This window comes from Periplaneta americana, chromosome 6 (genome assembly GCF_040183065.1).
Source record: "Periplaneta americana isolate PAMFEO1 chromosome 6, P.americana_PAMFEO1_priV1, whole genome shotgun sequence".
Taxonomy (NCBI): Eukaryota; Metazoa; Arthropoda; class Insecta; order Blattodea; family Blattidae; genus Periplaneta; species Periplaneta americana.
The window spans coordinates 135,368,340-135,379,877 of record NC_091122.1 but is presented as its reverse complement, the minus strand read 5'-3'; the positions used below and the strand labels follow the sequence as shown (position 1 = coordinate 135,379,877).

Here is an 11,538-nt window from a genome sequence, read left to right as displayed (position 1 = left end):
AGCTTTTGTAATCCAGTCTGTTTTCAAAAAACTGAAAGTTAGAATTTATAAAAGTTTTAGGAAAACATGTGGGGCTAAGTGGGATGAAGTTACAGGAGAATGAAGAAAGTTACACAACATAGAACTGCGCGCATTATATTCTTCACCTATCATAATTATGAACATTAAATCCAGAAGTTTGAGATGGCCAGAGCATGTAGCACATGTGGATGAATCCAGAAATGCATATAGTGTGTTAGTCGGAAGACCTGAGGGAGGGGGAGGAAGACCTTTGAGGAGGCTGAGATGTAGATGGAAGGATAATATTAAATGGATTTGAGGGAGGTGGGATATGATGCTAGATACTGGATTAATCTTGCTCAGAATAAGGACTGATGGCAGACTTAAGTGAGGATGGCAATGAACCTCTGGGTTCTTTAAAAGCCACTGGTAAGTAAGTAATTCTGTAAATTCTAGAGAATGGTGGAAAGGGATGAAAAGCGTTCCAAAGGAAAATGTCAGAAGGATAATACACGAGGACAATATGCAATAAATCATCACATGTAATGTTTATTTAACATACATACACAGTACATGGATTTAAAACCATATCCATGTTGTTAATAGCAACACACATCACAGAATTACTTCAGGAAATCATGTCATCAATATGATGACTATAAAAAAGAATATTGCATCCATACACAATTCTCATTTCGCAAGACTATGTATCCTTGACTTCTGTTTGCCTCTTCCTTCTTTTGCACTTGACGATATCCCTTGAACAAAACAGCACAGTTTCAAAACAGACATGAAGAATAGACATTCTACAACTGGAATATTGTGGAGGAGAACTAAAAATAACTTAATACAAATTAAATTGCTTTAACTTTCATTATTAAGTTGTTAGCACTGTCACAGTTGTAAAGATACAAATGACTGCATGAATGTATGTACAGTAATGGAAAACTCATCAAGAATACAAGAAAATGATTTGACAAGAATTACATAACAAAAGGAAATGCTGGTGTCTCTCGCCATCAGAGCAGTTATCAATTAGTTTCAGAAATTCTCCCAAGCCAATGCCAGTGCATAGTCATGAGAACTTAACAGATAAGTAATAATCTAGCTGACCAGCTCCCTCTAGCATTACTAAAGTTGTAATCATACTCTTTATTATGTGAATGAGGGAAAGGTGAAATGGAGAATATAAATAGAATGGAATTCATGATGTTGAGGGAAATAAGAGAAAATTAGGGTAAATCATCTCGGGCCTTGTCCACCACAAGTATAATTTCAGCGAAAGACAGAAATCAAACCCAAATTCGCATAATCAGCTGGAGTAGCTCATGAACACCTTAAATGTCAACCATAACTGGAAGCACTGGAAAACATCCCACACCAACTCTTAAGGCTGGTTCACAATAAACCGGGAACGAGAACCAGAATGAAAATGAGAAGCAGAGGACGTGAATATGAAAATTTTTGATTCACAATAAACCGAGAACGTAGGCGACTATGCATATCGATATGCATGTCAATAACGATATGTAAAGTCGATATTACGCATTCTGATGTTATTTGTGTATAATTGACCAATGGCATTCTCTCATGAGTACAAGGCAGCCAACATAAACACAGGTTAACAAACTTCGAAATTTCAACTGAAACATTTCATTAGGTACGGTACTATAAATATGCCCATGCATCTTTATTATCTCAACCTATTTTAAGTCTACCATAACGTAAAATAATTAGAGAAGAAACATTTGTAATAGAACAAAAATGAACACAACAGTAGTTATTGAATTGAAGCATGAATATGTAGTGTGTAATACAACCAATACAGTAATAAAATATGATTCACTTACGATCGGTGTTCAAAGATGCAGCTATTGAAAGCCACGTATTCTCCTTCATTTTCTCATCTTTATACGCGGCGCGCCGCTTATCGTAAACGTGAGGATTTTCCTCAACACTCAATATTAGAATCTCATCAAATAAAACTTGCTCCGTGATGCAAAGCACAGAATAAAATAATGCACAGGTTATGTCACGGTCTTCTTGCTACAAAATATACGACGGCAAAATAGCTTTTAGATGGCAATAGAATGAATCTAGTGGGCTGTGATCGGAAATGTAAACGCCAAAGTTGAAACTTGGCCAACTTTCCGTTCCCGATCCCGGGCTCCGGCAAGCTTTTCGTTAATTGTGAATGCTCACATTTAAATGTACACATTTTAACAATTTTACCGTTTTCGTTCCGATTCTCGTTTCTAGTTTATTGTGAACCAGCCTTTACAGCATTCTGACTCATCTGGGGAACCACTCTAATCGTTTTTCTGCTCTTAGTAATCTCATAATTATAGGTATAGCTACATTAAGTATACCAATAACTGTTACGAAGTTAATATCTTACCATTCTTTTCGAAAAGTATATCTCCTTGTACTGCAAGTAACTGTTTTGCCAACTCAAGCTTTGTAAGTCCAGTTCCTTCAACTTTGATCGAATTAGGTACATTGATGGGAGAGAGAGATATCTGAAATTACACAAACGTTGACGTTTACTTAAAGGTTACATCAAGACATGATCAAGTCTATTACGAAAGAATTTAGAATTTTAGAGGAATTATTTAATCTCTGTGCAGGGAAAGATTGCGCTTGAAACTTCTATGAAAAGACAGGCTTGTGAGGGATATAAAACAGCTTGGCCCAACCAGTTCTTTCTGAATGTTTACAGTTTTCATGGTTATGGCATGATGTTGCTCTTTTATCATACAACAATCACTTGGCTAGCAAAGCCAAACCAGCGGATAGATGGCAGGATTGTGCCCATTTTCAAGTTGCACACCACTTCGGCAGACCACATTATGCATGTTGTGTATTTGTGAAGAGTTATGTCGTGTACTGGGGTGAATGTATGTGTAAGTATATATAAAGAATGGGTGATGATGATGAAAACTTAAATTATGTTTTATTTAACTATGTTCGCAACTGCCCAGGTTGTATCAGCGTTGCCAATGTGCTGGAATTTGGTCTCGCAGGAATTGTTTTATATGCCACTAACAAGCACACTTAAATGCCATTGACCTGGGCTGGGATCGTACCTGCAACTTCGAGCACAGAAGACCAGTGCTATACCACTGTGCCACCCAGGGCGACATGATGGTGGTGGTGAGGAAGGGAGAATGGGAAGCCCGGTAAAACTTACAATACTGGAAATTATATCATCACTGCACCTCCAAAATCCGCTATGTGTTTTTAAAAATACTTTAGGCTCGACCATGCCGAAATGTAGTAATTATACACCTGGTAGTAGCCCTATTCATTAAAGTTCAGGTGTTCCACCAATCAGAAAATACCATTGTAGCAATATGAAAGTGCAAGTATCGATTATTCTCGGATATGCAATCGAAAGACAACTAGCGTGAGATTAGACAATATTAAACTCAGTCGAAAAAAACAACACACAAATTAACATCAATTCACAGTCATCTTCCAGCCTTTCACAAAGCACATTCCCGCAAATTCATTTCATCAATATGGTCGAGCATAAAAAGTCGTATGAAACTTGACTATAATGGTAATTAAGACCCTCGTATGAAAATTATGAAACTCGCCCTCGTTTCATAAACATACTCGCGTCTTAATTACTACCATTATAGGCTCGTTGCATAATGTACTATTATAGGAGAAAGAAAAAAATATTGCCACCTTTAATTCCCTTGATTTTCAAAGCTACTTTCGGTATCACTTCATCATTTTTCTTGTAACGATTGAAATGATACAGAAAGTAGCTATGCAAATCAAGGGAATTAAAAGTTACAATACTTCTTTCTTTCTCCTGCAAAATCTCTTTAAAAAAAACATAACGGATTTTGGAGGCACAGCGACGATATGCACTAATAACTCTGCATGAAAACTATCTTTACATTACCTTTTGTTTAGCATGTTTGTTGTATCGTGGGCTAACTTCAGTACTCCTTATTCTGGAGTCATATGACGATCCCAGACCCTGTGGCTGTCACAGAAATGGGATTAGTGGAATGAAAAAGGTTAAAATTACAATAAGTTCCAAATCAGAGATTCAAATAATGTTTTACCTTATGTTTTGCTGATGAGTTACACCGTGGACTAAACTCAGTGCTCTTGTTTGTAGGTTCAAAAGATGAACTGATGCCCTGCAACTAATAAGTTTATAATCAGGTAATTTAATTTAGTCAATATTTTGTTTGTAACTTATTACATGGCGTTGTAATTGTTATTCATTTTCCAGTCTCTTATTTTATCCATATTACATAAAAGAATAAAAATTGTCTATATATCTGATTTCCAGAGTTGCTGATACAAGTTTCGATTTTTTTAATATAATTTGGTAGTCATGTCTCAAGAAGTTGGTATTTAAGATTTTTATTGAACTGTGTAAACCTACATGAGATTTTAGGCTTTTATAGTGACTGTGTTCACAAACAGATTTTTGGACATTCCAATGATATGCATAGGCCAGATTTAGTAGGGTAAAGTGACAGCACAACCTTGCCTGTACCTGATCAGGTATGAGAGATTGTCCCCCCCCCCCCTTTTTCCTTCTGGGATCCCAGCAAAATTTCTATACTTTCCATGATTAAATTATTTTTTATATATGTTTTTTATTTATTAGTTTTTATACTCATACGATTGTATTTTAAACCCTGGTAGATATGAAATGTCATTTATGCGTTCTAAATCAATAAATATAAGGTTTGCCATCCCATTTGAAAATTCGAAGCAGACCATGCTTGCTTCCAACAATCGTGCGTCCTTTAATGACTCTGTTACTGCTTTAGAAATAGTGAAACATTTGGTAACACATCATAGTGTAACTGTACAAATTATGAAACAGTTATTACAGTTTGAGGGCAAGTTTTATTCCTTAAAAGAAGCAGTCCAAAATAGCTGACTTTCTGTAAAATATCACAGATAAGTCAATTTCGTAAAATTTTCTGAATTGAAGTTTGAAATGTAATATAATAGTTCTAAATTTTTCTTAAATCGTTCTTTCTGTATAGTCTTCAAATGCTATTTCAGATGTTATTAAATGTCATTTCAGTTATACGTTTTTCTCATATCCGCTTTTTTCTTCAGACTCCCATAAAAACGTATAAATGAAGTTTTAGCGTAGTCAAGTATTTTATTTGACATTTATATTGGTGTCATCAGCTAGAGGCATAGTACTTTATCACAGGCATACGATAATTCAAGAGATTATGACATTTCAAGTTTCAGTGATGTGGTAAGTGTGGTAGTAGATGGTAGGCAAGGATAGCATTTACCAGCAATGTAATGTATAATGTGATTGAAAGAGACTAAAGCCTATATTTAATGCAGGAATGGCATGCTTTACAAATTTCTTTTTCTGTATTTCTTTTTGTTATTTAAATAGAGAAAGGGATCTACGAGGGCTATTCATAAAGTAACTTCCGTTTTCATATAGTGTGCGTAACAACAGAGACAGTGGCGCCACTCTTGCTGTGGAGTGTACCTTGAAGCAGTATGCATTGAGCAGCGGTAGAATCAAGGTCGTGTTTTTGTTACTCTCTGAGCTACGTGCTGTCAAAATGTGTGCTGCAATCGCAAGTCCCGCCAGGTGTGAGGTACGTTCTGTAATAAGATTTCTTGTGGCCAAAAACTGTAAAGCTAGTGAAATCCATCGCCAACTTTGTGAAGTTTATGGGCCAGACGTAATGAGTGAATGTGTTGTAAGACAATGGTGCTGTATGTTCAAAAATGGGCGAACTAATGTCCATGATGGAGAGAGAAGTGGTCGACCGAGTATCATGAATGCAGATCTGATTCGTTTAGTTGAAGAAAGGGTTAGAGCAAACCGCAGGTTCATCATGTCGGAGCTTAGTGAGGAGCGGATGGGAGCAGCACTGTCCTTTCTTGAGCATTACGAAAGAGAAGGTGATGCTTTTCTCGATCAGATTGTAACAGGAAATGAGACTTGGGTGCGGTATGTGAATGCAGAAACAAAGCTTCAATCAATGCAGGGGGCCATACTCACTCCCCGAAAAAACCCACAAAGTGTCGTCAAACACTTTCCACGAGGAAACTCATGGCAACTGTCTTCTGGGACAGAAAAGGAATTTTGCTAGTGGAGTTCTTGGAGAGGAATGCCACAATTAACGCTGAGCGTTACTGTAACACACTAACTTGAAAAGGGCCATTCAAAACAAACGTCGTGGCATGTTGGGTCTGGGGTGATTTTCCTGCATGACAACATCCAGCCACATACAGCGTGTCGTACTGTGATCAAACTGCAAGAATTCAACTGGGAAGTATTGGATCATCCTCCCTATAGCCCAGATTTGGCGCCTAGTGATTAACATCTCTTCATGCACATGAAGACGTGGCTTGGCTCGAAGCGCTTTGACGATGACAAAGAGTTGAAAACCAGCGTCGTAGGTGGCAGAATTCTACGATTCCGGAATTTCAAAGCTCGTGAAATGCTACGACAAGTGTCTCAATGTGACTTGAAACTGTTGGAAAAATAAACTAAAGTGTATACTTTCAAACATATTGTAACTCAATTCTGTAACGTCATTCACAGGTTTGTAAAAAATAAACGGAAGTTACTTTACAAATAGCCCTCGTAGTATATTCTGAATGCCTACATGTTGTATTACGTACCTTAAATGATGGATCGAAATGATCAATAGGGGGCAGGGTTACATGGCGAGACCAGTTGGGTGGAGAGCTGGGAGCCGACACTTGCCTTGGGGTGGTTGTTTTACTCAGACTAGTCTTTGTAATCACAGACTGCTGTTCCTCAAGAGGCTTCAGGAACCTCTCTTGTCCTGATGCCACACTACTAAATCTTCGATTCAACATTGTTCTTCTACTTCTGTCAGCTGCACTGTGATAACCACGTGATTCTAAAGTCGGTATTGGAGCTAATACATGTGTAGCCGAATGTAGACTTAAAGGTTGAGGTAATCTCAAAGTAGGTGGTAAAACCAAATTTCGCATTGGATCTACTGAGTGTTCAATTTTATTGAAGCGAGGGATCACAAGTTCGTCAAGTTCAAAGTTGGACTCTACTGAAGGTCGAGCTGAAGTTTTCCTACTAGGACAATGGATAGATTTAGCAGATACATGTAGTGTTGTGTCCAGATCTGAGATGGGAGTAAAAGCTCTAGGAATGCTTACAGCAAGGGGGAATTTTGCACTACCTGTTCTACTAGGTGGTCTTGGAAATGATACATAACCAGATTTCTGCTGCAACGTCCTTTCAGAGGAAAGTTTCAGTAGCGGTTCTATACTCTTTGACATTTCAGACCATACATGAGAAAACAGCTGTTCCATAACTGCTTCTTTCACTTTCTGCTTCAAGTCGTCTTGTCTTCCGTAACACACATCACCATCTTGATCCGCAGTACTGGGTCTAGAACTATCACTTATACTTTCTAATACATCACATTTATTGCACCAATCATCCAATTTCGAGTTTTGAGCATATGACCCGTGACTTGCTATTATTTCTTCCACCATTTCCTCTTCTTCATCATCTCCTTGCCCAACAGCTTCCAATACAACGCAGCTTGCTTCATTATCGGAAGTGAATATTTGATCACTAATAGTTGATTCGTACATTCTCTGCAGTTGAAAGGAACTCGAGGGTATACCAGTTCCCCTTACCCTGAGAAAAGAAAAACAATTCCAATCGTGCTTGCTTTCTAGTGAAATACATCTTTGATTAACGTTAATTCGTTCCCAAAAATTGTGATCATTACTGAAAAGTAATTGATAATAAAAACTTATGTTTAAATTACAGTCGATCAACACTCTATTATCTGAGATAATACTTACTTACTTACTGGCTTTTAAGGAACCCAGAGGTTCATTGCCGCCCTCACATAAGCCCGCCATTGGTCCCTATCCTGAGCAAGATTAATCAAGTCTCTACCATCATATCCCACCTCCCTCAAATCCATTTTAATATTATCTTCCCACCTACGTCTCGGCCTCCCCAAAGGTCTTTTCCCCTCCGGCCTCCCAACTAACACTATTATCTGAGATAATACCATTTAAAAACAAAATCACAGTTAATCCAAAAACTTGTTAATATGTGCTATTTTATACATTAAACTAATTTCTATTTAAAAAAAAAAAGTTACAGGACTATTTTAGTACAGTAAAACCTCGTTAATCCGGACAGGCAAAAAAAAAAAACCAATGAGTTTGGAAAAATTAAAGAACCTTGTTTTAAGACTTACTTTTATGCATTAGAACTTTGGAATTACAATATTACACCTATAGTATTAAAAATAAAGAAAATTTATCAAGTTTGCATGAAAGTATAGTCAGACACATCATCATAATTATGGGTATCACGTATGTATTGCTTTACATTTTACTGTACTGTATAGTGTATTTAGGCCTATGCCTTTAAATACACCATAATAAACGTGTTTTGTTGCTATAAACGGAGTTTTAATGCACTTTCTACTGTTCTTTCAGGTTATTTCAGTTAATCCGGACTTCCATTAAACCAGTCAACTTATCCTTCCAATTAGTCCGGATTAACGAGGTTTTACTGTATTCTGATTACTTTTATTACTAGTACCAATGTACCTTCCTACACCACTGTAATTTACATTGTTTCCGCCAAACGGTGGAGGAGGGGGGAGATTACATCCATGCGAAAAATTTAACACAAACTTGCGACTGCCAACCTATAAATACAGTCAAGTTACGCAGATTCAAGTATAAAAATTCTCTAACCACAGGTTTTTTTTTTTTTTTTCATGAAAGATGTGATCACTGGTGAGGAACAAAATATGTATAACATTCTCGACACCCATTTCCAGAATAACAGTGCTGGTACTAATGCTGATGACGAGGATGGTAGTGTTGATAAATGTTGATGTTCCCGCAAGAGGAGATAGAGTGTAAAATTAAAGACTGTGAGAAGGTACCTTTTTGCTACAGAAGGAGATGATTCAGTTTCTTATAAACTGTATGAACTAGAGAAGCAAATAGAAAACTTAAACATAAGAGATGTAAACAGTAAAAAATATCAGTCTTTCATAAAAGGCTAGGTCATGTTTCGTTTTGAAATGTGTGTGTAGGCCTTATATTTTGAGATTCTGAAATAATTAAAATAATGTGTATGATAATTTAACCTTTTAAATTAAATATTGAATAATAAAATTGTAACATTTAATATAGACCTGTGTGTTATAAAAGGTCCAAGCATTGATTACAAACCATTCTATGTATTGAACACTTTATCCTTAATGTTCTTGGTATGCATAAACCATTTTTCTTAATTTACACCATTTTTTCAGAGTGCCTTGAAAAGTGTAAAAGAGGGCTTAGATTGTATTTCCCTTCCAAAAGGACTAAAAGTCTGTCAATTAATTACTCTTTCTCTATGCTATCTCAAGGCATAAATTTAGGACATGAACCCTGTGTTCAATTTATTTCTGAAAGAAACCATATCAAGAACTTTTTCATCTTGGAAAACACACTGTTGTTGGTAATTTGAGAATTATTTGTTCTGTAAAAATATTAAGTATCATTTGTATTTTTGAAAACAGACTAATTTAAGGTACAAATTCATAAATGTACTTGGGGACGTACTAAACACTTTATATATTGTGGTTCTAATAAATATACTCATTCTTTCTGCTTGCATTGTTCTAAACTTAGTACAACGCTGTTAGCATCAGTATACCTATAATGAGGAAACTTGGTTCTCCAATCATAGCATTCTGCTGCCACTTCTTTCTTCAACTTATCTAAGCTCTCTTCATCATACAAACATTTTTCCAGCTCATCAACCAATTCTTGAACTTTCTTTGTAGTTTCCACCTCAACATCCTAATGTAAGAAATAAACTGAATCAGAATCTAATAATATTAGACTAGACGACATTTCGGATGGCGGTCAGCTGCTATATGTGCTGTAGCATTTCTGGCATATGACATCACAAGCTTCTACAGTAGAACCAATAGGAATCAGTCTATAACAAGTACTTCCCGAGTTCGTTTGTTCACGTGTGAGTGTTTCAATACATTGAATAAGTAAAACTAACATTTACCGTGTATGTATAAAATAAATAAATGGAAGGAGAGACTATAAAAAGACAAGTATTGCACAGGCAGGTGCGGGAAATAGTGTTTAAGGTGTATAATTATTTTAAAAACGTTGACGAGCAGAATGCTTGCAGCCATCTTGATGCTGTGCTGGCTGCAACATTGCCAATGTGTAAGGAATGACTGCAGAAGCATATGGTGTGGCATTGAGAACCGTGTAAAGAATATTGTTAGTGAAGGAAAGAGGGTTTGTTTTGTGTTATGGTTACAGTAATTAATGGCTAAGGTCATTATTGTCTTTTGGTAATTTAAATTCTCTCCTGCGCTCTTTGTATTGCACATGCACGTGAAGTACTATGTGGCAATGTTGTACGCTGCCTTGCTCTCTCTATCTGTCTCTCTCAATGCAAACGCTAGCAGAATATCGCCTTCCGAATTGCTGTCGACTCTAGTTACCATAACACGGGATGAATCCAATAAAAATATTCAGTTTTCTAAGATTTAATCATATAAGGTTATGTTGCAGCAAAATGTCGATTTAATTTTTTTAACCACTGATTAACTTTCAACTTCTTTACTTTGTCAACTTTTTTAGGAAATTACCTGGCTGACTAGTTTCGAAGTGTTATCCTTCGTTGTCCAAAGTCTAGTCTTTTATAATTTTATAATCTTCTATGTTTTTAGAATCCTATCTACCGAATATAAATATCCTCTATTGTTTTCGACTTCACTTTTTAAAACTCTTGTTGTTGATCGGTGTCACCTCAATAGGAGATCCGATCACACATTATTTGATCATTTAAAAATTGGATACATACAACTGAATGTGTGAAAATGATCACAAATTGTAGTTTAAAAGAAGTTTTTAAAGAATGTTCCAATAGCTATTTACGACAACATATAACAAGATCGTAAATAACTTAATCAATATTGTAGGTTCAATATTAAAGAATATATATTTCCCATGTTGCAAGGTTTTTGCACCACCATTCGAACTATCTGCCCTTCTTCTACTTCAATGGCAGGATATATATAAAAAAGTATTATCACAGTCTAGTATATACAGTCACGAAGCTTAAGTTTATGAGAGTGCTAGAAACAATAGACTGTGCAGGTACTATTTCGCATTGTCTGTAATGAGGTAATAGTAGCGATCCTAGTGGTTAGCAACTGTCTATGGATGCATATTTACTACGTGTTGAGCTTCGTGACTGTATATACTAGACTGTGGTATTACCCTCTCCCACCTTTTTCTGAGGAAGTTATTCTCATACAAGTCCTCTATTTTTCTATTTACTCTGCCAATTAAATATTTTATTTTCTTAGTGGGAAATCTTATAATAGTTAAATTAGTTTCTAATAGCTTAATTTATTATTCAGTGTCGTATAAAAGACCAGACATCCTTCCGTAGCCTTCCTAATGCTTCATTTTTCTAATTTTAAAGCTTTCGCCCCATTACAAAGGTACAATGAGTTTCAA

At 36.2% G+C, this 11,538-nt stretch overlaps 1 protein-coding gene across 9 annotated transcripts in view; it reads right to left on the bottom strand.

Annotated features, from left to right (window-relative positions):
- Positions 1–524: 524 nt before the first annotated feature.
- Positions 525–11,538, bottom strand: part of LOC138701767 (protein FAM149B1-like) — a 17,230-nt gene continuing 6,216 nt past the window's right edge. For 8 of the 9 annotated variants that reach the window (XM_069828998.1, XM_069829005.1, XM_069829000.1 and 5 more), the window contains 6 exons: positions 9,698–9,843; positions 6,649–7,657; positions 4,083–4,166; positions 3,917–4,000; positions 2,399–2,519; positions 525–758 (listed from right to left, as the gene is read on the bottom strand). In XM_069828998.1, coding sequence (XP_069685099.1) covers positions 691–758; positions 2,399–2,519; positions 3,917–4,000; positions 4,083–4,166; positions 6,649–7,657; positions 9,698–9,843 — 1,512 coding nt within the window. In that variant the 3' untranslated portion in view covers positions 525–690. The remainder of the gene's footprint in view (positions 759–2,398; positions 2,520–3,916; positions 4,001–4,082; positions 4,167–6,648; positions 7,658–9,697; positions 9,844–11,538) is intronic. The other variant, XM_069829002.1, reaches the window with a different exon arrangement.